Source organism: Melanostigma gelatinosum (genome assembly GCF_949748355.1).
Source record: "Melanostigma gelatinosum genome assembly, chromosome: 3".
NCBI lineage: Eukaryota > Metazoa > Chordata > Actinopteri > Perciformes > Zoarcidae > Melanostigma > Melanostigma gelatinosum.
The window spans coordinates 2,522,421-2,548,824 of NC_136636.1; the positions used below are offsets into that span (position 1 = coordinate 2,522,421).

General features: G+C 44.1%; 2 protein-coding genes across 2 annotated transcripts in view; both read right to left on the reverse strand.

Annotated features, from left to right (window-relative positions):
- Positions 1–1,934: 1,934 nt before the first annotated feature.
- ppp1r15b (protein phosphatase 1, regulatory subunit 15B) lies at positions 1,935–8,460 on the reverse strand. The gene is made up of 2 exons (XM_079265914.1): positions 5,883–8,460; positions 1,935–4,847 (listed from the first exon to the last, which is right to left on the reverse strand). The coding sequence occupies exons 1-2, from the start codon at positions 7,665–7,667 to the stop codon at positions 4,635–4,637; spliced, it is 1,998 nt and encodes a 665-aa protein (XP_079122040.1). The 5' UTR covers positions 7,668–8,460; the 3' UTR covers positions 1,935–4,634.
- A 417-nt stretch (positions 8,461–8,877) lies between these two features.
- The window catches only part of pik3c2b (phosphatidylinositol-4-phosphate 3-kinase, catalytic subunit type 2 beta), a 24,477-nt gene continuing 6,950 nt past the window's right edge, over positions 8,878–26,404 (reverse strand). Inside the window, exons 6-33 of the mRNA XM_079297258.1 lie at positions 26,242–26,353; positions 26,043–26,122; positions 25,800–25,863; positions 25,452–25,598; positions 25,327–25,360; positions 24,884–25,079; positions 22,350–22,472; positions 21,473–21,640; positions 21,142–21,256; positions 20,122–20,264; positions 19,831–20,019; positions 19,642–19,735; positions 19,417–19,511; positions 19,090–19,270; positions 18,062–18,169; positions 17,535–17,627; positions 17,282–17,411; positions 16,500–16,636; positions 15,962–16,131; positions 15,426–15,582; positions 15,106–15,215; positions 14,487–14,688; positions 13,918–14,042; positions 13,697–13,814; positions 12,536–12,611; positions 11,870–11,976; positions 11,537–11,665; positions 8,878–11,259 (exon numbers count right to left, since the gene is read on the reverse strand). Coding sequence (XP_079153384.1) covers positions 11,068–11,259; positions 11,537–11,665; positions 11,870–11,976; positions 12,536–12,611; positions 13,697–13,814; positions 13,918–14,042; positions 14,487–14,688; positions 15,106–15,215; positions 15,426–15,582; positions 15,962–16,131; positions 16,500–16,636; positions 17,282–17,411; positions 17,535–17,627; positions 18,062–18,169; positions 19,090–19,270; positions 19,417–19,511; positions 19,642–19,735; positions 19,831–20,019; positions 20,122–20,264; positions 21,142–21,256; positions 21,473–21,640; positions 22,350–22,472; positions 24,884–25,079; positions 25,327–25,360; positions 25,452–25,598; positions 25,800–25,863; positions 26,043–26,122; positions 26,242–26,353 — 3,595 coding nt within the window. The 3' untranslated portion in view covers positions 8,878–11,067. The remainder of the gene's footprint in view (positions 11,260–11,536; positions 11,666–11,869; positions 11,977–12,535; positions 12,612–13,696; positions 13,815–13,917; positions 14,043–14,486; positions 14,689–15,105; positions 15,216–15,425; positions 15,583–15,961; positions 16,132–16,499; positions 16,637–17,281; positions 17,412–17,534; positions 17,628–18,061; positions 18,170–19,089; positions 19,271–19,416; positions 19,512–19,641; positions 19,736–19,830; positions 20,020–20,121; positions 20,265–21,141; positions 21,257–21,472; positions 21,641–22,349; positions 22,473–24,883; positions 25,080–25,326; positions 25,361–25,451; positions 25,599–25,799; positions 25,864–26,042; positions 26,123–26,241; positions 26,354–26,404) is intronic.

Consider the following 26,404-nt stretch of genomic DNA (forward strand, 5'->3'; position numbering starts at 1 on the left):
GTCTGTGGTGTGTTTACTGGTCTGTGTTTACAGGTCTGTGGTGCGTTTACTGGTCTGTGTTTACAAGTCTGTGGTGTGTTTACTGGTCTGTGTTTACAGGTCTGTGGTGCGTTTACTGGTCTGTGTTTACAGGTCTGTGGTGTGTTTACTGGTCTGTGGTGTGTTTACTGGTCTGTGTTTACAGGTCTGCGGTGCGTTTACTGGTCTGTGTTTACAGGTCTGCGGTGTGTTTACTGGTCTGTGTTTACAGGTCTGCGGTGCGTTTACTGGTCTGTGTTTACAGGTCTGCGGTGCGTTTACTGGTCTGTGTTTACAGGTCTGCGGTGTGTTTACTGGTCTGTGTTTACAGGTCTGTGGTGCGTTTACTGGTCTGTGTTTACAGGTCTGCGGTGCGTTTACTGGTCTGTGTTTACTGGTCTGTGGTGCGTTTACTGGTCTGTGTTTACAGGTCTGCGGTGTGTTTACTGGTCTGTGGTCCGTGCAGGTCACATGATGAGCTCCACCTTCTCTCCATCATCTTACCTGAGCTTCGGTGTGTCTCCCCCTGCTGGTCACCGTGAGGACAGTGGCGTCTCTCAGCACTCTCTGTCCGTCCCCGTCCCCTTCCTCCTCTACCCCTCCGGCATGGACCCTCTGAGGGGCCCCTACCTGGCCCCCTTCCACCACCACCACCACCATCACCACGGACACTTCAGCGTCTACGAGTGTCCCTTTGAGCCGGCGTTCATCCAGAAGCGCAACGAGCGCGAACGGCAGCGGGTGCGGTGCGTGAACCAGGGCTACGCCAAACTGAGGGACCACCTGCCGGGTCAGAGCGCCGACAAGCGCCTCAGCAAGGTGGAGACGCTGAGAGCCGCCATCAGGTACATCAAATACCTGCAGGGCCTGGTGGAGCTGGAGGACCGGACTGTGGAGGAGACTGACGGAGAACTGAGACCAACATCCATGTAGTGGACATTAATGACAAATAAATTATTTCCATGCGTGTGAGTTGACAGGAATTAAAGGAGTCAACTGATCGTCCTTTTATTAAAGTCAGATATTATGGATCAGCAGCAGAACTCTCTCTGCAGCAACGTTGTGCGTCACTTTAAAGAAGTTGCTCTGAAAATGTAATTGTATTATTTTCCTCTTTCACCACTTCAGTCCTGATCACAACTATCAAATGTTCATTCATTTAAAATAAGTTGAACCCTTTAAATGTTTCTTTACACGAGGCTGGTTTAAATTAATCGAAAAAATACATTAAAAATGCTTAAATTTTTGCTGTTTACCTATTTATTTATTTTAAACACAGGGTTATGTCATTGATTATTTATCAAGTGCTCAATAATACAGCAGCCCCGAGTGGAAACCAGGAGAACAGCATGTACAAACCGCTGGAAAATAGTAAAAATACAATTTAGGAAGATATATATTACATATACACACACACAATAGATTTGATACTGTAACGGCTGTGGGATCGAACATTTTTGTCCATTACTTTGGCTAAACAGTTTTATTATGGAAGTATTTTGGGGGCCGAGGTTGAAAAGTCTCAAATATATCGGATATATATAATATTATTACAGGTATTCAGTCATAAACATCAGCATTAGATGCATTCAGATGATCACCTGTTATTCCAGTTCATCCTCAGGGGAACACGAATGAGCCACCACTTTCTAATCACAATCCATGAACTAGATGTTGAGATGTTGCTCAGATGAACCCTGTGAGACCTGTAGGTGGCGCTGTGTTTACCCGTCTCTCCTGCAGCTCCTCTGGTTGAGTGAACAGCTCCCCCTGCTGGACAAACTACGGCCTCACATCTGTAGGGAACATTAAACATCCGCAACATTTAAAAACTATTTAATCTGTAAACTGAACGTCAGATTTGATAGTCAGTGAAAATGTAGAAGGAGGAAAAAAAGCAAGAAGGAGCCAGTGTGTGATCATTAAATATTGATTTAATATTCAAATCGCTCGTATCGAGTTGTGAGGAAACGATGACGCAGAATGAGTTACCCACCACACAAAGCATTAGAAAAATAAAAAGCTTTTCTCATGACTAAAATAAACACCAAAAGATTCCTCCTGTTTCCACCTGCTGGACTCCTTTAAAAACTTATTTAAAATGTGTCATTTTCCTTCCTCACGACATCAGCTGACAAACACCAAACATGCGTCAGACAAGCCTCGTGTCTACATATGTGTGTGTGTATATATATATATATATATATATATATAAACAGACTATTTAACTCCAGACTCAGCATGAATAACCTCAAACATATCACCCACGTCAGCTGTGGAGCTCTTAGAGTAACGACGAGTTGTTGAATGAAGTCAACTGTCGGTTCCTCTTTTGTTTTTTAGATAAAAGGAGATCATGAAAATAAACATTTGTATTTCTTTCAGTTTCAGGTCACGTCTTTAAGGTTTAAACGTGTCTCTCAAAGGATTTTCATGTAAATTATTAAGACGTCAGTATCTGTTGAAGCTGAAGGAGGTAACGCAACTACGCAAATACGAATGCAGCTTCACAATAAAAGCATTTAACAGGACTTTTAATCTGAAGGAGTTACAGGAAATGCAAACACGTTCATGTGAACAGATTAATAAAAAATATTTTTTTAACAAAGACCAGATTTGAGGAACGTCAGAGTGTTATTAATACAAGTTCCCCAAAAATAGATTTTCTGTTACTGAATATCTGAGCGGAGATATAATAGTGCATTTTTCTCCCTTTTATATGAATGAATTGATTAGTAACTGTTCATTTTATTCACTTCTTTAGATCTTCTGGTTTTTTTCTCCACAGTCGACATGATGCATTCACTTTAGAATCAACCCATAAATGTTTAAATTATATCAAATCAATACTACTGCCAACATTCGTGGTCTTAGTTCTGAATTTAAATAACAATTAAAAGTTGAAAGTTGCCGCGCAGCTGTTTTATTAATCAACACTTCTTCAGGTGTGAAGGAACATTTAATACCAGAGATTAATATACTGATTAGAGGAAGAACACTATTGATTATCAGTGATCAGTGGGAGGAGCAGGTAGAGGAGCTTTATTCTGCACGAATGAGATCGATTCATGCAAATCGATCTGATTCCAACACTCTAGTTCGTCCTCCCGTCACTCAAACACGAGCGTCAAATCTTTGGCTTTGAAGTTAAACTGGAAGCTTATAAAGAAACACCTGAATCGTCCTCAGACTGGTTTCATCCGGTTCTTCTTCTGTGAAGACGAACGAGTCATCAACTGTACCTCCGAGTCACAGAAAGAAGCTGCTGATTAGATCAATAATAAAAAAACAATTAATTGAATGTTTCATTGAGCTGAAATCATTTGAATCAATTCAGCCATTCGTGGATCCAGTCTGAGGATCGGTGACTCCATATTTAACAGTCTCTCAAATATATATATATATATATATATATATATATATATTCTTAGTGAACTGACTTTCTGTCAGTCGAACAAAACAAGACTGGCCTCTGAGGACATTTTTCACTATTTTTTGACGATAAATAGATTCGTTTATCAAATAATTTAAATCGATACTGAAAACAACGTTGTTTCATTTGATGGATTTTTGGGGATCTGAAGAGTTAAATAATGTTTTACATACATAAGAAAAACTGTTTTTAATCTTTTCTTTCTGATAAAAACAGCCGCTTGTTTCTGTGATTTAATCATCAGCACTAAAAGTGAAAATGTAAACTGGATGATTACGCAAACAGAACATCTGCAGATATTTTTAGACGTCTGTCCGTCTCCAGAAATAAAAATAAAAAGGAGGACGCTGTCCCACCAGGACACGGTGACGACTTCTCTAACAGTGAAGAGCTTCAGGACACCAGCCAGTACTTTACTAAAGCAGTCGGTCATGAAGCGGCTTTGAGTCGTGTTTCAGTCCAGAGACGAAGCTGCAGAAACAAAACAGAGAAGAAGAAGTCAGTCAGTAAAGAGTCCAGCAGCTCTCAGTCTGTCCACATGTCCTCTGTGTCTCTATAGTGTCTCACTGCTCAACAAGTGCAGCTTTTCATTTCCTCAGTAGGACAGGTGTTGACCTACAAGGTCCCAGGACGTAGAGGACAGATCAGATTGATTGTCCTCTGTTGTCTAGGACATATAGGACTAATCAATTGTCCTCAGGTGTCCAGGATGAAAAAGACAGATTGAGCTGAGACATCAAGGACAGATCGATGGTCTTCAGCCGTCCTGGACGTAGAGGACAGATTGATGGTCTTCAGGCGTCCTGGACGTAGAGGACAGATCGATGGTCCTCAGGCGTCCTGGACGTAGAAGACAGGTCGATGGTCTTCAGGCGTCCTGGACGTAGAGGACAGATCGATGGTCCTCAGATGTAGAAGACAGATCGATGGTCCTCAGGCGTCCTGGACGTAGAGGACAGATTGATGGTCCTCAGGCGTCCTGGACGTAGAAGACAGGTCGATGGTCTTCAGGCGTCCTGGACGTAGAAGACAGATCGATGGTCCTCAGCCGTCCTGGACGTAGAGGACAGATTGATGGTCCTCAGGCATCCTGGGCGTAGAGGACAGACCGATGGTCCTCAGATGTAGAAGACAGACCGATGGTCCTCAGACGTCCTGGACGTAGAAGACAGGTCGATGGTCCTCAGGCATCCTGGACGTAGAGGACGGCGACGAGGCGGCGGTACACCAGGTGTCGGTGCTGTGGCTGCAGACAGAAGGCGATGCTCTGCTCCACCTCCTGGCAGCGCCTCAGGAACCGGAACCGGTCCCGGGCCAGCTCCTCCCAGGGACCCCGCCGGTCCTCCTCCTCACCACAGCTGGCAAAGAACTCCTCCACATCGTCACAGAAACGGACCTGAAACAAGAAGAAGAAGAGTCCCGTTTAAAATCGAATGTAGGACTAGGCCAGGATATTTATTTGTATTTTAATTAAAGCCATTTAAATCTGTGACAGATGTCGTAGTTTCAATTTGACTTTTCACCATTTTAAGTATTTATTCTCTTTAATACACGTTTATTAAATGCTGCTCTATGGCTCTGAATGTGTGATCTTTGATTTAGAAGTAGTAGTACTTTAGTACAATTCTGAGGTACTTTACTTAGGTATTTATAAATTTTATGCCACTTTCTACATTCGTACTTTTACTACTTTAATCATATTTTGATGTCAGTACTTTTGCTGAAGTAAAATTTTGAATACTCTAAGTATTTGATTACTTCAAGTATTTGATTACTTCCTATTGCACCAGGAAACCTGCAGTAACGGGTGTGGCTCTGCTCTGATTGGCTATCGGAGGATTTTAAAAGTTTGAATTTTTTTTATTTTATTTTTTTAACACCACATCCCTTTATTATTAATGTTATGTGATTTAATATGTTTAAAAATGAGCATTGAAACTTGTTTTACCCGATTGAGGAAGTGTTATCGTTGCATAGCGTTGCCGTTTCTACAGCTTTATATATACAGATACTTCAAAATACACATTAAAACACGTTGATGGAAACACGTGTTTAACACATTATGTTTATCTTGAGTGTATATTTGTGACCCTCCACAGACAGTAAACACTTGTTATGTATGAACATCTGCTGCTTTACTGGTTTTATGATTTAATTAAATCAGTCTGACACATCAAACATTACAGATTAGGTTTTATTAATCAACAGAGACTCTGAGGGACTTTGTCCTGATGAATAAACTGGTTTGTGTGTTTCAGTTAACATGTTTGAGCACACGAGTCACTGCAGTAAAATGAGACGCGACGGACTTTCACTTGAAGTGAAACTATCCTGAATATTAAAAGGACATTAAATTGAAATTAGTAAGAGAGAGCGAGAGCGAGAGAGCGAGAGCGAGAGAGAGAATTGTGAATAAAACAAACAAACTGACCTTCTTGGTCGTGCTGCAGCTCTGTGAGGTGGAGCAGCCGGAGGAGGTGGAGGGTTCAGCGAAGCCACTGTCCAGCCTCTCCTCAGCCTCCTCTTTCCTGTACTCGGGTGGAGACGCCGGGTTATGGCGGAGGAAGCGAGGAGGACTCTGGGAGGCCTCCTTCTTTGCCCTGGTGGTCCTGGTCCTGGACCCTGCCTCCTGGACGGGCCTTTGAGTCCTGAGCGTTGCCTGGAAGTTAAGCGGGCTGTAAGGGTCCAAGGAGCAGCTGAAGGAGCTCAACAGGCGGAGGCTTTCAGCTTCGTCCACCTCGCTGGCGGAGGTGGAGTCGTCCCAGAAGTCGCTGCCGGACGGAGGGGAGGAGGAGGTGAGGGTGGAGGGAGGGAGAGAGGGAGGAGAGGAGGCCGGGGTAGACTGGGCGGAGGACGGAGGTGTGGAGGAGGGGATGGTCCTGGGCGGGGAGGAGGTGACGGTGTGCTGCTGGGCAGTGAAGTTACTGGGGTTGTACGGGTCCACACTTTGGCACAGAGAGCTCCACAGGCGCTCCGCCTCAGAGTCCACCTCGCTGTCTTCATCGTCCTCTTCATCATCTTCTTCGTCGTCGGTCGAGTCGGACTCATCAGACGAGCCCTCGCTGTCAAAGCCAGCATCATCATCACTGGACTCCCCGTCTGATTGGCTGCTGCTGTCGTCGTCACTGCAGGGGCAGCCCATGATGAAGGCGATGGCCTTATTTTGGCACTCTGGGTTGGTGAGCGGGGTAGCCTCCACGGACTCTTCCTCTTCTTCCTCCTCAGAGGTCTCATCCTCCATTTCTGTCTTGACGGTGGCACTAATTTCAGCCGAATCGGCCTCTTCCTCCCCCGGCTGCTGCTGCTCTTCACTTGGGGCTTTGGCCACGCTCACGTGACAAACCTGGAAGTGTTCCTCCTCCAGACTGGAGTAACCATTGTCCTGATCTGGGGTCAGAAGTGCCGCCTCACTGCAGGCGGCGGCAGCTCCTGAAAAGCTCAGGTGGTTACTAATGGTGAGCCGATGGTCCGTGGTGGACCTCTCAGTGTTCTGGACTGTTTGAAGGCCTCCATTGTTGCACGACTCCTCTTTGAGGTCAGTCGGTCCAGCGTTTTCTCCCAGCATCCATCCCCCAAACGGATCGGTTGTTGTTTCAGGTGTTTTTGTTTTGTTGCTCTCCTCGCCCACCCAGAAGCTGCCCCACCACGTCCTGCTTTTACCCCCGCCTGGGGGCTTTATTTCCTGAGATGACACCGAGCTCAACAGCACATGGCTGAAAAAAGTCCTGACAGAAGAAGACAAGTATCCAATCTGAGTTTGCTGGCAGAGATTTAAGTCAATTTCTTCTTCTGAGGTTGTTTGAATCCCCATTTCCTGCAGAGAATCAGCGGTCAACCACGTCAACGTGCTGCCGCCTCTCGGGTCCAGTCGACCGGATGCTCCCTCGTGCTGACACCGCAGGTATGTCAGGTGAGGAGCTGGGTGATGTGTGAGCGGCATCATGTCGTCCAGCTGTCTTAAAAACTCTGTTTCCTCGTCAACAAAGCTGGTTTTTAAACCTCCACTGATCCATCCGGCTCCTGTTTCAGACCGGTTCGGGGCTCGTGGTCTTCCCGGGAGATATCGTTGCAGAAATGCCATCGCGGGCCTAGACAGCAGGCCGATCCACGAGCTTTCCTGTCTGTCCAACCCGGGAGAGGTGACCCCACGCCCGACCGTGGAGGACGAACTCTGCCCGCTGGATAAATGTCCCTCACCGCTCATATTTCTCAACATTTTTTCTTCAACTCAAAAGTGCAAAAATATAAATGTGACATTAACGTACCTGAGAAAACAAGATATCTCAGACGGCAGTTCAGCGGCAGTTCATGCGACAGCTGTCAAACTGTGGGAGGCTTGTAGCGGCTCCAGCCCGGGTCAACAGGAGCAGTTATGATCCATATATAATACAAGTAAAGTGGGGTTTTTTTTAGTGCAACATTGTGTTTTTACACTGACACATACCGACCTCCGCAACGAGAGGGAACCCAGGGAATAACGTCCGTGACACCGGTGCGCTCCGCGGCGTTAACGCTCGTCTGAGAGTGGTGGTTGGACTTCTTTCTGGTGGAGAATTTCGTGACAGAAAACATGGTGGATGAGTCCCGATGTGACGATGATAGAAGAGCCATTTTTTACTTGTTTATCTGCTGTTAATATCCGTGAAGTAAGCGACGGGCGGGCTGGAGGAGGTCTGCGGATTCCAACGGCAGTCGGGCGATGCTAGCAGGTTAGCTTAGCAGGACAAGCTAACTTAGCTTTAGCGGTTAGCTTTAACTGGGAGTAACGTCCAATTCGAAATATACTATCAGAAAACCACAATTTGTTGGCTTCGTTCTTCAGTTCAGACTGTTTTTATCTCCTTCCGGTGTTAATATAATAATATCCAGGTTTTTCCCGAATAAAAGTATGATTTATAACCGCCGTGTCGCTTCTTCCGTGTGTCCGTCTTCTCGCTCCGGTGAGGGATTTCATCAGAAATTTAAGGGACCGTCAACAAAGACCTCGTCGTTCTTTATTACCAGGGAGTGTCGCGGTGTTACTGGTCCAACGTGCTGCTGCTGGTTACATAATGAAAGAGTCCAACGTCTTCACTGCTGCCATGTGTTTATCAGCTGTGAGCCTCCCACGCAGATGGTCTCTTATCTGGACCACAGCTCTGCTACCAGAGGTAGAAGAGGAGGAAGAAAGGACAAAGAAGAAGGGAGCAGGACAAGGGAGTAGGTCTTGGAGGAGGTGGTAGGAAGAAAAAGAGGAAGAAGGATGCAAAAGGAGGAGGTGGTGGGAAGAAGGGACAAAGATGAGGAGTTAGAGGAAGGAAGGAGGAGACAGAAGTGGATGTTCAGATACAGGGAGATAAAGGAGGAAACAAACAGAAAAGTAAAAAGTCAAAAAAAAAAAAAATCAACCTTTTTTTCTTCAATTCAAGTTTATTTTGTAGTGCAAATAATACAAAACATGTTCAGAATAAAATTAATACACATTAATCATAAAGAGCTTCTAAAATCGGACTACGCTGCCGTGGAAAAGAACCTACTCACATTTATTATTAAGTTGAGTCTGTACAGTACTTAAAGATCAGTTCACTGTGAACTTACATTCTGCTCCTGTTTCCTGTCTCCTCAGTGTGTCGCCACCTTCACTGCACATCACTCGTCACCATGTTAACAGCTTTACCAAACTATCTGAAAAACTGCCCTTTTTAAACAGAGTAGATGATTTAAACCACTTCACACTAAATCCACTTTTCTCTCTGAATATATCTCATGTTCACACCACCTGTAATTTAAAGTATTTTTTTTTTAAACCAGGACTGCAACAAGTATTTTTATTTATTTATTAATAATTAATCTGCAGATTATAATCTAGATTTATCAATTCATAGTTTTGGTCTAAAATGGTGAAGAAATGTCCGTCACAGATGTTCAGTTTAATATGAGCAGGACATCTCCACAACATCTGAGAGGCAGAAATCTGCTTTCTCTGCCATCGTTACATGAAAGATGACTTGATTATCTAAATAGTTGTGGATCGACTGATCGATTGGGCGACAGTGACCGAATACAACCAGCGGCTCAAACGTCTGCAGCTCTGATGTGATCAATATTGATTGATTGGATCCGTTTAAAAGAACGACAGGAGAGCGCCAGGGTCAAACATATAAAGAAAGCTCCTATTCGCACAGGACGAGTATTACCAGAGTGTCTCCTGGACGCCTCGGGGACGGCATGTCCACATTAACGTGTCACATGCACAGTGTCCTTTCACAATAAACTTCCGGCTTCACAGAGTGAGAGTTAGGAAAAGAGTGCGGTTGATGTTAACTTGACTGACTAACGACTGAAAAGGAAAGTTGACATGGCAGATTTGCACGGGATTAAGATCACAGAAGACCTTCCTGGTGATACGAGTTTAGTGTCAATGGGGCTCGATTCACCTCAAATATGTGAGAAAAAAGAAACATGGCTTCTCTCAGACTGCTGAGATTCAAGGCTTTCACATTTGGAAGCGAGTGCTGAGCAGATCGGTGGAGTTTGTTTCCTGCAGGTTTCACCTCCTTCAGTTTGTCTACGGCGCAGGAACAACCAGCAGGAGACAAACTCGGCTCCCTTTAGATTCACTGCAGCCGGATTATCAGGAATCCAGAGAGGCCGCTTAAACCCCCCCACACCCCCAAAAAGTACAAAATCACTGGATAAAAAAAAAAGGAATGAAATGTGGAAACAAAGAGCCGGAGAGACAAACAGGATCTTTCTCTCTCGTGCACCACAGATAGAAAAATGAAATCGTCCTCACTATAAAAATATGCTGTTAGCAACATTGAGGCTAAAGCTCTGCTCGTACAGACACAACGTTTAAACGTCTCTACCACTGAAGCCCAGCGAAGGTTTGAGGGGTTTTATTTTCAGGACACTAAAAGCTGCAAAAAACGAAACGGTCTCTGGAATATTCTTTAAATGCAGCTCGAAAAGAAAAATGACTCGACTGGCCACAAATGATCTCTCTGGTACGATTCAGTATTTCATAATTTCTGCAGAAATCAAACAGTATTAAAGTTAAGACAATTAAAGACAATTAAAAAAAAAAAGTGTGAAATGTGAACCAACTTCTGAACTTTTGTTTCTGCTGATAAACGTCTTAATTTCCCAGCATGCACCTGTGTGTGTGTGAAACTAAATATTTTAATTGTAATTATCATTATATTAATCTTTAACTTCTCATCTGTTTTTCTTCTTTCAGTGACAGAAATGATTCTATTAATTGTTCATTGAATCTGAAGCTAACAGAAGAACTAGTGAGTTAGTTTAACTTTTAAGTGTTAACTTTTAAGTAACATTGTTCTGTTTGTAATCACATCAGCAGACATTTTTAAAGTTTAAAAAGGACCTGATTATGAAAATAAATTCAAATCATTTTCAATAAAAGTTCAGATTTTGTCTTTAAAACGAACCAAACACTAAAAATGACGACGTTAGTGAAGTTAAACTGCTGCTTTAACCTTAAACTCCCTCACACACAGAGGGAGGATCAGCCACACGGCTTTTACTTTGAAAGGACTTTCCTTTTTTCTTTTCCGTCCTCCTGAGGAGAACTGGTTCTCTTCTTCTCTCCCTTTTTAAATCCACCGCCCGGTCCGTCATTGGGCGGAGTCTGAGCCGGCGGCGCCCAGCTGGTGCCAGTCCACCCAGTGCTGACCCGGGACCAGCGTCTTCAGAGGGATGAAGGTCTCTCCCAGCAGGGTGTTCTCCCAGAAAGACCCGTCGCCGAGGACCCGCAGGTGGATCACCCTCTGGTCCAGGTCCCCTCGGGGGATCCGCTCGTACACCAGCTGGAGGGTCGGGAGGGGAGAGAGAGGAACAGACTGAAATATGTTTCTATATTTAGCTGCAGGAATATTAGTTTTCACACTAAAGGTTGGTAATCTTCAGAAACTAGCAAGACGGTACGGTATATTCTTAAAACTTATCCAACCTAAAACCCCCCCCAGTGTTAACAACTCTTTTCCAATGAAAGCAACCCTCCCAAAATGATCATTATGAACATAAACAACACACATGGCTGCTGTCGAGGTGAATTATCTTGATCTGTACTTCCTGTCTGGTTACCATCTCGTTGTACGTCGGGTTACAGGTGCGTCGAGCCGCCTTGGTCTTCCTCTTGCTGGTCTTCTGCGGGTCTGGGAGGAGGTACAGCTTCACGTAGGGGTCCGGGTCTGTGCCGTCCTGCAGGGGCTGCTGCGCGCACACACACACACACACACACACACACACACACACACTATTAATGCAACAGCCAATCAAAGCACCAGAGTAAGAAAACATGACTTTGAGCATTGTTACAATAAAAACAGTTCACAACGGTTAAGTCTTAACGCTGCGTCGTGTCACCAGACGGTTAACGAGCAACATGTCTGAATAAACACACACACACTGACTGACCAGGCCTCGTATGTGCATCACCATGATGAAGAGCTTGTCGTTCTTGTAGGAGATCGACAGTTTGACTTCGCCGAGCTCTTTGCCTGCAGCTGGAGACCACGTGAGCTCTGCAACACGCACACGTGCGCGCGCACACACACACACACACACAGATTAAACTAGCCAACAGGATACAAAGGAGTAAAAATGCAACATACACGTTAATGCAGCAGGAACATTAATCCAGAAGCATCAGATGTAATAGTGAAACATGTTGCTGCACCATCAATACTTTGCAGGACTTTGACTTGTAGTGGAGTATTTTCACAGTGTGGTATTAGTACTTTTACTGCAGTAAAGGATCTGAATACGTCTTCCACAACTCGTATTTACCAACGTAGAGAAAGCATGAGGAGTCGTGAGTGAAGACGCAGACATCTTGTCTCACAACATTCTCGTCTCTGTGCTGCACAGATGAAGGCCATCATTATCATCTTATCCACCAGAGTAATCAGAGACAGTGCAACCGTGTGTGTGTGTGTGTGTGTGTGTGTTACAGGGAGGTATGTGGGTGGACCAGTTGAACTTTAACTGGTTGTACCGCGATGAATCTGCTCCACAGTGCAGTAATCTGATGTTGCATCGACACTGACTCCATCTCACATGCAGGACTTGGTTCGTTTGTACCTGCTGGTTTGGTGGCCGTCGGTCCCGGTCTCTCGTCTCGCGGCAGCGGGTAAAAGAAGGTGTAGACGAGGTCGCACTGCAACACACAATATTTAAAATGAAAACACGTGTCTACACGGCTCATCAAAAAGGCCCTGGACCCTCCTACGTTACATCTTCCCTGTTCAATAGATTACTATAACTTCATACTGATCATTTTTTGCATATTCCTGCAGTAAAATGTACAATGTCATTTTAAAAAACTGAAATATTCTACGTATTTTTATTAATAGTTCATATATTGTTTCTAGCCTGGTGCAGTGCAGTGATTGTTAGTTTTATACTCATCAGTTAAAGTCATAAAACTGCTTCTGTCAGCGTTTAGTCACAATAAAGAAGGAAGTTGTGACGAATAAAGTGAATAATTAAACACACATAAACCCGTCTGATGACACCGATGGTTCCTTTCTACACAAGGAAGCAGAAAGTTAAAAATAAATGTGCTCCTCAATGATCGACACCACGACAGCGTTAATGTAAATATAATCAATTATTATAATAACACAACATTTAATGCAAAAATATAATTATTAGAGCAACAAATGTAATGCAAACATAATATGTTTATAAAAAACACGACAGATTTTTGCAAATATAATAACAATATTTGAAGGCGAATGATTGCATTCAAACAAAATTGAATTATGATAATATGACAGACTTAATGCAAATATAATAAAAACCACACACACACACACACACACACACACACACACACACACACACACACACACACACACACACACACACACACACACACACACACACGTACAGGCCGATGCCTTTCCTCTCAGTGAGAACATTTCTCAGAAACCGCTGAGTGAAAATGAAACTTAAGTATATATATATACTTAAGTTTCATTTTCACTATATATATATATATATATATACACACATATATACACACACACACACACATACATATATATAAATAAATAAATATCGGAGCTGCATAGATTCAAAATAACAGCGTTTGTTTTTTTGGGGGGGGGGCGTAGTTTATATGTATTGTTGCAGACACACCTGGCTGAGATCTGCACTCTGCTGAGGGCACTTTTCTACTTTATTATTATTATTATTATTCCTCTTCTTCTTCACACAGAATGTCAGAGTGCGACTGACCTGAGCGACCTCCGGGGCGGCGTGGATCAGGTGCCACACGTAACCGTTCAGCTCGTCCTTCCTCCGGTCAGCCGTCGCCTCTCCACGGGAACGACTGATCACAAGGCGGCTCGGGAAGCTGTGGGGCGGGACCAAGAGGAGAGAAGACGGACAGTTACAAATAAAATCCTGACGCCTTTAGTTTTTTTATTGTGCGTGTGTGTGTGTGTGTGTGTGTGTACCTGGGTAGTTTGGATGAGGGGAAGATGAGTCTCAGTTTGCTGTGAAGTTCATGAAACTCTTCAAACGTCCTCTGAACCAGCAGCGCCTCCTGCTGACACTCACGCTCCACTTTCACTACAAACGACTGAAACACACCCACACCCACACACACACACACACACACACACACACACACACACACGTACTTCTTTTATACCTGTGAGGACCCTCCTCTTCTTCAAATGTAGCTGTTGTTTCAACATCTTAACAACAAATATCACAAAACTCATCAATAAATCATTATTACCGGTATATTAATATGACATTAATGTCTAATCTTTCGGCTCATCGGTTTGTTCTTCTGTCTTTTCTTTTCTCACGTTATATAAATAATTATTAGTTTAGTGTTTGATTATCTCATTTACTTATTTTCTCACGTTTAGCACCGTGTTCTGTTCCTGTTTAATCATTAAAAACTTTTACGGTTTTTAATCTCTAGCTACGACTATAATGTATTATATATATATATTATATATATTATATAACATATAAACTATATATAAATATAATAAGCCGCCCTGTGACTCACGTAAGCCTTGCCGGCGCTGGCGGCCCTGATGTGTCTGCAGATGTAGAGGTTCCTGATGAGGCCGTCGCTCTTCGCCGTGTGGACTCTGGGAGCGAAGGACAGCGTGGGCCGATCCTCGGAGGAGGCGAACTTCATCTGGGCCAGATTGTGGATGAAGAAGTTGAGTTTGGTGGCGACGCTGCCCAGACTGGACTCTATCAGCCTGCACCGGTAGAGAGAGAGAGGACGGTTGAAGGACTATTGTGATGGTTTCTGGTTCTCTTTGTGCATTATAATCAATGTTTGCCAATAAATTTGGACCAAAAGACGCTCCACACCAGCAAGTATTTATAGCCGTTTATTTACTGCCTCATGCATGCGAGTGTCAGAACTGATAACCTAATTACAGTGAACATGTTTAGCTTTAGCTACGTTAGCGGTGGCTATCTCACCAGCTACCTTTAACTGTTTTGTTTTACAGAAATTGTACATTCCTGAGCCATAAGTATTCTTCAGACGTCCAAAAGTCAGATTCAATTTTGACCAAATATGTAGTTTTTACTGCATCGAGACTTTGTAGGGCAGGGCTACAGGTAATACACAATCATAGGTGTGTGTGTGTGTGTGTGTGTGTGTGTACCTGGTGAAGTACATGGTGGCGTCGGCCTCAGACTCGTGAGGTCTCAGCGCGTCGTAGACGTACTTCAGATCATCCAGATCAGACAGTTCAGGGATCCCACAGGACAACATCTGCACACAAACAGACACACACACACACACACACACACACACACACACACACTTCAGCATTACACGCAGACAACGTGATTATCAGGTCCTGCAGTTACAGTCTTTTTTCTATGATTTCTCAAGGTGTTTCTGTTATTCTGTCCACCCCTCCCCCCCCCCCCCCCCGTGTGCGTGTGTGTGTGTGTGTGTGTGTGTGTGTGTGGTACCCACCAGGCCCAACAGGTTGAGGAACAGGTGTGCGTGTTTCCTGATCAGGTTGTACGCATCGCAGCAGAGATCCACAAAGTCGTGGAAGCGGCTCGACGGTTTGTCTCCTCCGTTGATGACGTACGCCATGTCGGAGGTGAACACGAAGGGGGCGCGGTCCCTGTGTCACATGACACGCACCACACACACACACACACACAGGTAAACAATCCACACACAGGTAAACAGTCACACACACAGGTAAACAGTCACAACAACACACCTGCACCGTGTCAGAGATATCACCTGTATTATTATTACTATCGGAGTAGTGGTATTATATACATATAATACATACTATTCGTGTATATTACATCTTTTTTGTCTTTCGATCAATATGAATATTGATCGTAACGTACAATGATAAATAAAACCCAAACTAAACTAACCCAAACTAAAAGGAGAGAACTACGACTCCCAAGATGCATTTCACTAACAAACTCCTCTACCTGTAATCCAGTCTACTGTGACCGTGTCACGAATATGACATCACGACTCACCGTTTGATGTTCCCGAACATCTGTGCGTGTCCCAGGAACTTCCCGAAGTCGATGTGGAACATGTGGCCGCTGGTCTTCAGCATGATGTTGTCGTTGTGGCGGTCGCAGATTCCCAGGATGTAGGTCGCCACGCAGCAGCCGGCACACGAGAAGATGAAGTTCTCCACCGCCTGAACGCAAAGTCAGACTTTATTTATTGTTATTTAATCGATTAGCAATCCGTATAATAATAATTAAACTTCATCGGTGTACGAAAGCTGAAAAGACACTAAAACTTGAGCCTCAGGGCGAAATAACTGATCTGTAATGTGTATGAGTGAGTGTACAGGTATGTGTACAGATGTGTGTCCAAGTGGGTGTCCAGGTGTGTGTCCAGGTATGTGGGTGTCCAGGTGTGTGTGTGTGTGTCCAGGTGTGTGGGTGTCCAGGTGTGTGTGTGTGTGTGTGTGTCCAGGTGTGTGTGTGTGTGTGTGTGTCCAGGTGGGTGTCCAGGTGTGTGTGTGTGTGTGTGTCCAGGTGGGTGTCCAGGTGTGTGCACCTTGTCGTACTGCTCATCAGTGGGGTTGTGTTTCTGCAGCCAGTCGGCCAGCGGTCGGTCTTTAAAGGACCCGGTGACTCCATGTTCCACCTGGATCTTCCTCAGAGTGTCAGCCTGAGGAATCATCTCCACCATACCTGAGAACAACACACCTGTCAATCATAGCTGAGAACAGGAAACAACACACCCGTCCTCCTGATATTCACCTGTTCTACAGCAATAAATAAACCTGTCCTCCTGCAATATACTGTACACCTGTCCTCCTGCAATATACTGTACACCTGTCCTCCTGCAATATACTGTACACCTGTCCTCCTGTATGATACACCTGTCCTCCTGCGTGATACACCTGTCCTCCAGCGTGATACACCTGTCCTCCAGCGTGATACACCTGTCCTCCTGCGTGATACACCTGTCCTCCTGCGTGATACACCTGTCCTCCTGCGTGATACACCTGTCCTCCTGCGTGATACACCTGTCCTCCTGCGTGATACACCTGTCCTCCTGTATGATACACCTGTCCTCCTGTATGGTACACCTGTCCTCCTGTATGATACACCTGTCCTCCTGTATGATACACCTGTCCTCCTGTATGGTACACCTGTCCTCCTGTATGATACACCTGTCCTCCTGTATGATACACCTGTCCTCCTGTATGATACACCTGTCCTCCTGTATGATACACCTGTCCTCCTGTATGGTACACCTGTCCTCCTGTATGATACACCTGTCCTCCTGTATGATACACCTGTCCTCCTTGCACACACTTGGTGCGTCCGTACCTCGTCCTCTGCCGGTGGAGAAACATTTGAAGATGACCATCCTCATGTCAAGACCCTCCTCGATCCAGATCTTGTTCATGATCCGGATCACCTGCAGAGTCAGCATATCCTGCCGTAGGTCGTCTCCTGACTGGACAGAGTCAGAGACATCAGCTGTCCACCTGAGCTAAGACTGTTTTAATCTCTTTACACGTCGACAACTATTCAGTTTCAGGACATAAAACCACAGGTAAGAACAGGAGAGACGACTCACCTTGAAGATGACGTTGATGTTGTCTCCCACAGAGTCCAGGTTTTGGAAGGACAGTTTGAGAGGAACAGCGTTGGAGTTGAAGAAGGAACACGACTATAAAAAGACAGAAGAGGAGAGCTGAACACGATCACTGATTCAAAACCAGACATTTATGGTTCAAATAATTGAATTCAGTCATTTGTCCGTCAAACGTTTTGGTTCAGAAAGACAGAAATGTCAACAGCTGCTGGTCAGACCATCATGAAGTATCCTGATCTTATTCCTGCTCTCCAGAAGACGAACCCTTTAGATTTTAGACGCCACAGAACTTGCCTGAGAATTATCATGTTTCTCAAAAAATAAAAAACGGGGCTTGTGTTGCAGCCCCCAAAAATAATTATGGGAAATGTAGGTCTAAAAATTGCAGCATGAATTTTCCACAGAAAAAATAAAGGTTTTATCTATGAGGTCTTAATATTCCTGGAATATCGATGCATTCCTTATACATTCATATACTGTCGAGGTAACACTCGTGCATCTTTCAGTACCTGGATGTTGATTCCTGTGACAAGCAGCGCCGGGTTCAGAGGAAGTCTGCAGCTGCTGTTCACTGAGAAGAACTGCTTCATCTCCTCCAGACCCTCCCTGAGCACACACTGTAACACACACACACACTTCTTTAATAATAACAATATCAATAATGCTAATATAATTAATAACATGAGCTCGGTAACTGACAGACATTATGATGCGTCTGGTTAGTGCTGCCGTCTGCTGGACCGGTACTAAATTGTTACATCATTGAAATTCAACATTAGTTCATAAAAAAGCCCCAAAATCACAGATCACACATTCATGATTTGTATGATATTGAATGTATTTATTGACTCATTTTATATTTACCAATCAGACATTATGTGTGCAGAACATATTACACTTTACATCACAGAGAGTGATGATTTTTTTTTTACTCAACGACACAAGATTTATTTATATTATATATATAATTAATATATATATAAATAATATCAGATAAACCTTTATTGATCGGGAGAGGAGGGATTAAACATAAATCAAATAAATATATAATAGTTCAATAGATATCAGCAATTAATTGATTATTTGAACAACAGAAAATTGATCAGCAAATAATTTGAAAAATAATTTCTTGTTTCAGGCAAAATTGACACAAATTCTCTGGTTTCAGCTTCTTGGATGTGAGTATTTCCTGTTTTTTCAGTTTTAAACCTGTTCAATGAACAGATTGTGTTAAAGACGTATTCAAATTATGCTCCAAGGGAACTCTTTTCTATATCATTTTCCAGGTTTTCAAGGATGATTCGGAATCCTGGATTTGGGAATTTTCTTTCCAAAAATAGAAAAAAATACAAAACTTGCCAGGACAGTAAATGTTTACGATAACATAAATAAGATAACATAAATATATATATATATATATATATATATATATATATATATATATATATATATATATATATATATATATATATATATATATATATATATATATATATATATATATATATATATATATATATTTATTGTGTCCTCTCACCTGTCTGTTGGACGGCGAGGCGTCTCTGACTTTGTGCGCCACGGTGGCGAGGACGGAGACGAGCCAGCACTGACGGTCGAACTCTTCTCGGAGACCTCGACCGACGCAGCAGAGCAGAGCGGCCAGAAGGTGCTGATACCGAGCGCTGAACTGACTGTCCTGCAGGTTGTCCTTCAGCAGCCTGAGAGACAGACAGGATTCAACCTGGTTTAACTAATCCGAACTCTAGATTCGCGATCTGACCAACAGGGATTTATATATATGAGACGTATAAAATGAATGATAAATAAAAATAATAAAATGATTGTTTCTGTGTGATCAGCTGACCAGAAGAGGTAGTGAGCGATGCGAATGTCCCCGATGGCTCTCCGTAGGAGGAACCGAACCAGAGAGCTGTCGAGGTAACACTCGTACTTCAGAGCCTGAGACAGACAGAAAACATCAGCTATACTTGTAGATGTGTTGCACTTTGTTCTCTCTGCAGCTGACAAAATAAAAGCATCTCCCGTTAGCTGACAAAATAAAAGCCTCTCCAGTTAGTTCTCATCTGACCTGGACGAGCTGAGGCAGGAAGTCCAGTAGCTCTGGATCTGAGATGGAGTCCATCCACTGAACAGCCGTCCTCCTCAGCTCCTGGTCCGGAAACCTGGAACACACACACACAATGTCGTCACTCATGTTACCACGATGATGTCACTCAGGTGAGTGTCACTCAGTGAGCGGGGGAGGCGGTGTACGTACGAGGCGTGGAGGAGTCCCAGGGCGTCCTGGTGACCCAGACAGGCCCACTGTCTCAGGAGGGCGTAGATGTCCGGCAGGCAGGCCCACTCCCAGCAGGGGGCGCTGGCCAGGACCAGAGGAAGAGCTGCACTCTCTGACTGACAGAAGGCCTTCTTCTCCCAAAGAAGACGCCTGTCCTCCACCGTCAACCTGCACACAAAGAGACACATGAGGACCTTCCATCTTCCTTCCTTACATTAGATCTCCGTGTGTGTGTGTGTGTGTGTATGTGTGTGTGTGTGTGTCTCTGACCAGAACACGGCCTTCTTGTGGAGGACGTCCTGCAGCTGGATCTGACTGATGGTGTCCAGTCTAGAGAAGTCGTACTGAGGACAGAAGTCTGCCGGAGGAGGAGTACTGAACAGGACCTCGAACGACGAGGTGGGGAAGTCCACCTGAGAGACAGACAGGTAGACAGGTAGAGAGAGAGACAGACACAGAGAGAGAGAGACAGACAGACAGAGACAGGATAAGAACTTGTGACCCTTTCAAATTAAATCATGTTTTGTATAATTAGTTTGTCTGTTTCTGGATAACTAAACTGAATCAAATCCCTTGTATGTGTTCACATTTATGACAATAAAGCTGATTCTGATTAATGAGGAGATTCAAGTTTCAAATATTTCCCCAAAAAAAAGAATATCTTGTGACCCTCCAGAGCCACAGAATAAATTATACAACATATATCATCTAAAACATGAGGAGTAAACTGAACTTAATGTGGAACACTGGTGGACTGTCCCTTTAAAACTGTGTGTGTGTGTGTGTGTGTGTGTGTGTGTGTGTGTGTTCTCCGACGTTCTTAATCAGGCAAAAACAAACAGATCCTGAATCAGTCGACTGCACTGAAACAAAGACCCAGAGATGTGTGTGTGTGTTATACTGACCTAGATATGTGTGTGTGTGCGCGTGTGTGTGTGTGTGTGTGTAGTCATTCTGTTCAGTTAAAGTAAATGACAAAGCTGTTTTTTGTAGTTTGCCAGCAGGTGGAGCCGATTAAGATACTTAACATCCATTAATCCAAATATAAATCATAGAAAAAGATGCTGCTGAACATCATGTTTTTAATTTTTATGGTTTTAGCGTATTAACTTACTGAATTTTGCTGAAACTGTTAATCAAACAGGGTGTTTTTGCTCCACTTTAACCATGTGATGCTGGGAATCTGCAGCTATTTGTTCAAAAATGTTTAATATCCGCAGGTCATCTGGACTGAACTCGTCGACGTGAGGACTTTGAATGTGGACTCTGGTGGAGCGGATCACGTCTCACCTGCAGGATGACGCTGTCCGGCTGGCTGAAGTTGGGCGAGCTCGTCCGGGCGTTCCCCGTCCTCCCCGGAGCCGAAGGCCACAGACCGAGTAACTTCCTGCCACATGTCAGGACGCTGCAGACACACACACACACACACACTCTGGTCAGTCCACACACACTTCGTTTCGTGCTGAGGAGGAAACTACATCATAAAGGTCGGAGGAACTGATGTAACGCTCTATTCAGATAGAGGACAGGAAGTGATGAACGTGGAGGTCGTCAACATAACAAACCGCCTCTAACTAGTCGGAGGTGATGACTTCCTGTGTCGAGGCGTCATGTGACTCACTGTCTGAAGTTGAAGAGCGGCATGGTGACCCAGCCCAGAGCCTCGATGCTGCGCCGCTGCCTGCCCTTCTCCTCGGCTCCTCCGGGGGGCGGCAGAGAGCTGGCGTACAGAGTCACCGTCAGCTGAGACTCTCTGGGCAGCTGGTTGATCTGCACCGGGAAACACACCCTGCATGGAGGGGAGGGCGGGGATAACACGGTGTTCATCTAAACCAGGCGGCAAACCTGCATTCTCTCTAGTGACCACCAGGGGGCGACTCCTCTGGTTGTATAGAAGTCTATGAGAAAATGACTCTACTTCTCTCTTGATTTATTACCTCAGTAAACATTGTAAACATGAGTTTATGGTCTCAATCTCTAGTTTCAAGTCTTCATTTAGTACACTATGGTCCATTTAGAGTCAAACAGGCAGTCAAACAAAGCAGGGGATGCTTTAGGGGCGGGGCTACGCGGTGATTGACAGGAGTTTTCGTCTTATAACTTTAACCCTTTCACAGCGTGTTTTCAATTCGTGAAAGTTATTTGTAACATTTTTGGTGGCTAAAAAATCTCAATGTCCATTGAGTGTTCGGATGCACTTAACTCCACCCTCTGGTGTCACTTCTGGTTGCAAAAAAACAAGATGGCGACATCCAAAATGCCAAACTTGAGGCTTCAAAACGTCAGTCCATCAACCGATAGGTGGCGTCACGGTGACTTAATCCACTTCTTACATAAAGTCTTTGATCCACACCTGAAGAACTCATTTCTATTTTACTGGAGATCCAAACTTTTGGCCAGGTAGTGTCTTCCATGTAAGTTGTTGCATCATTAACTACACCTGAACACTGTTCTGTGTGTGCAGGTGTGTGCGGGTGAGGCTGTGGTGCGGTACGTACCTCTGGTCCCACACCACCAGGTGGAACAGGTATTTGCTGACCGACTGTTTGCTGGTGTGCTGCGGCGCGCAGAGCTCCGCCCCTCCGTGAGTCAGAGAGCAGGACAGGAAGAAACCCTCGTAACTGTTCCAATCAGAGAGCGGGACGGGGACACGACGTCGTGATGATGTCAGAGACGTACAAATCACAACGTGATGAATCCGTTTCCAGATCGGCATTTATTTTGTCAGTCAATTCGCAACATCTTACACTTTTAAATTATTTTGTCAGTCAAGTTTCACCAAAATATATTATAATATATATTATATATATATATATATATAGACACTTTCCACTGATTCTCCAGACGAGGACAAAAGTAAAAGGTCTTGAACCGCTGAGATCGTCTCTCACTAAATGTTATATTATAATAAATCATTTGTTTTAGTTTTTATGTAAAATCTTAATGTGAAAAAGTAACTAAAGCAGATAAATACTTTCAGAAGAGGAACGCAACAAAGTGCACTGTCGCCAGTAAATATTGTACTTTTTACTGCACTACATTTATTTGACACTTGTAGTTAAAAACCTGATATATTTATATGATATGATGCAGTACTTTACTAGTAATGTACCCAGCAGTACACAGAGCATCAAAAACTGGCTTCACTTTGAAGAACTTCAACATGAAAATGCTCTTACGTGTTTTAGTAAGTGATAAAAAAACAACATCATAATATTCTATGACAACAATTTGATTTGAGTATTTTTACTTTTACTTTTCAGTACATTTAGCTGATAATACTTCTGTACTTTTACTGAAGTAATATTTTCCTTTCAGGACTTTTACATGCAATGAAGTATTTTTAGACTGTGGTATATTTACTTCTACTGGAGTAAAGGATCAAAGTACAAGTCGTGGAAATATTCACAAAAACCTCAAAGTTAAATACTTGAGTAAATGTACTCAGTTAAATTCCACCACACAAACACACACACACACACACACACACAGATGGCGTGTGATGCTGACAGCCAGGTGTCGGCCGGCCCTGCCTCCTCTCAGATGTCAAAGGTCAGCTCTGGTTCCCAGGCAGTCAGCCCTTTGTCCCAGCAGAGAGAGAGAGAGAGCGTGTGTGTGTGTGTGTTAGTGGGGGAGGGGCAGCAGCTCTCAGCTGAGCTGCCTTTGTTTCAGGACACACACACACACACACACAGTGTGCTGAATCATCAGTGTGCTTGTTCACACTACAGCTCGTTGCTGCCGTCCGTCCGTCTGAAGCTTTGTTTATAGTCGCGCGTGGCACCGGAGCTCGGACGGCGCCCGAGCTACGATAAAGGCGTTTATGCTCAACGTGCAGTTTGTTGCATTATTCTCCGAAACGCCAGAGGGCGTACAGACAAAATAAACTGAAGAATCAAGACGACAACGAGTGTAACTCAGAGATATGAACACAGACTGTAGGTGTAGCCAGCTAAAAGCCATAAAACTCATATCTCATATTCATGGCCTACTTTATATGATCTCTGTCAAGAAAGAAGTCAAGTATTACGTGCATTGTAAAGAAACAAAGGTCGAATAGCCTGTAAACTATTTGATTTGGCTGCAAAATATTTACTGAAATATAGATTTTTAAGGCCTCCGGTTGAATGAAACAAAGTGATGCATTTGTGACAGTCACGTCTGAAAAGCAGGAGCTCTTTAAGTGCCATTAAAAGCCTCTTTTATTCCACCCGAATTATGTTAATAATAAGCATCCAATAGTTATATTTACACTACAATGATTAAAAGGAGTAATTTTAAAAAGATAATAAAGGCGGGCAAGGAGATTATATTCTCACAGAGACATCACAGATCACATCCTAACAATGGTAGGACACTGCTTTGGTCCGGCTTTACTGGTTGTGTAAAACAGACGGAGGAGCTCATTATCAAAGGAAAGACGACGTAAGAAACGGTGTTTTCGGCTGCTTTTAAACACGTAAAAAGCAGCAGTTTGTTGGTCAAAAACGCTTCAATAAGCGATAAATTGGGTGAAACTATATGTATTTAATGGCACTTTCGGCTTTCTATATGCACTGGCTTCACTGCAGCGAGTATAAACTAAGCTTAACTGACAGTCCGTCTCAACTGCAGTCCAATAGTAAAAAAATAATTAAAATGACGCACAAGTGTCTTCTCTATGGAAAACATCATGAGGTCAAGATGTGAAGGAGAAAAGACATCCACTGTGTTAAGAGAATTCCACTAACATAAAAGAGATTTTTGTAATTATGGGACGACGAATGTTTTTGATTGATTGTGCGTCGGTCGTGTCGCTTTAAATGTTGCTCTGTGGAACTGTGGGGCGACATTATCTCGTTTCCTTGTGTAAAGGATTGTCCAATGTGTTCTATTTTAAAGGAGGTAAGAAAGGAAGCACTGAAGCACCTTTCCTTCGATTTGAGAGGATTCGACGAGCTCTCATCAGATACTTCCGGGTCATTTTTAACCTCGTTAGGAACCTTCTCAAGCAGGTGTTTGTGTCTGCGCGTTTGCGTTTGTTTCGTCGTACCTGGCGGCCCAGGTGATGGGGATGCGGTGGGCGGCGTGCACGTTGAAGGAGAGCACGTTGGTGACGAGGCCGGCCTCCTGCACCGGCGCCGTGCAGCAGCGACTCTGAGCCGTCGTGTGGAAGTTGGCGTTGAACGTGCTGCAGTACAGATCCACCAGATCCAAGATGGCCGCCGTCAACTTCTCCACCACTTTCTCTGTGAAACGAGGTCAGAAACAGGATTGGAACATCTGAATTCACCTCAGAGGTGCTGTCCTGAACTTTCATTGTTTAGTCATGAATATTTCTTGTTGTAGAGAATTATGCAGGACGAGGAAGTACTCAGATCTTTTACTTAAAGCTACCACAAGGAACTTTTTTCCTGTGTTGATTTTGGCGGTCCCTGTGGACTAAAGTGGTCGTGTTTCCGAACAGCCTGTGTCGTTGATGATGTTGTGACGTACCTCTGTTCTCTCTGACAGTGAGCACTGATGCATCCTGGGAGGACAGACGGGAAGAGAAGACACCATGAAGAGAACAACATGTGAACGTCTGTTTTCATGAATGAAACCGTCTGTCTGTCTGTCACCTTGAGGACTTTGGGCTGCAGACGACAGGGGCATGCTGGGAGCTGGCTGAGGGCGGAGGTCACATCGGGCGTCTCCACGGCAGCTAACGAGTTGCAGAGCGCCTTCACCGATTGGACGAGACGCTCCACGTGTAGCGGCAGCTCCGCCTTCAGAGACAAACGGGAGAGAAGAAGGAGAAATGTGGTTTGATTTGGTCCATGTAAACTATTTAATTTGGGTTCTGAAGAGTCTGTCTCTGAGAGGAATTATTTTAGTTTTGAAAGCTGGAAAGGGAGGACAGTTTGGTAAGTGAGGACACATTGTGAAGGGGGAGACCATTTAGGACACTTTGGAGAGAGAGCTGTTACCTCTGACAGCAGGAAGGACTCGGCTTCATTATGAAAAGTATCCAGCAGAAGAGTCAGAGCCTCCCTGTTCACAGAGAAAAATAGGGAAATTAACCTAAAAAGAAGCTTAAAAATGGATGAAAATACAAACAAAATATATCCTACTTCATAATTTTATCAATCACAGCATCAGGACATTTAAAAATGGAGCCAGTATTCATCATGATTAGTACTAATCATTAAGGTAGAGGCTCCGCCCCTCACCTGGTGACAGTCTGTTTGATTGGACGCTCCTGCAGCAGGATGTTGTGGTTCATGGTGGACAACGTCTCATCGTCTTCTTTCTGTTGTCAAAAGGTTGAAAGAAAATCATGAATCCGCATGTCTCTCTGAATGGTCCACGTTCTGTCCTGGACCAGACTCCTGTTTGAAAATCTATGAATCTGTGTGTGCGAGTCCGGACCGTGCGGGACAGCTCCGTGTTGATGGAGCATCTCTTGGTGAGCACCAGTCGGACGTCCCAGTCGAACTTCAGACACTGTTGAACAAACTCCAGACCGGCCAGAGTCTGAGAGCTGACGGACAGACAGACAGACAAACAGACAGAGAGAGACAGACAGATGGAC

Coding starts and splice junctions, on each gene's coding strand:
- ppp1r15b (XM_079265914.1), bottom strand. CDS start 7,667: ATGTTGAGAAATATGAGCGGTGAGGGACATTTATCCAGCGGGCAGAGT. Junction 4,848..5,882: donor GCTGCAGCACGACCAAGAAG/GTCAGTTTGTTT, acceptor TTCTTGTTTCAG/GTCCGTTTCTGTGACGATGT.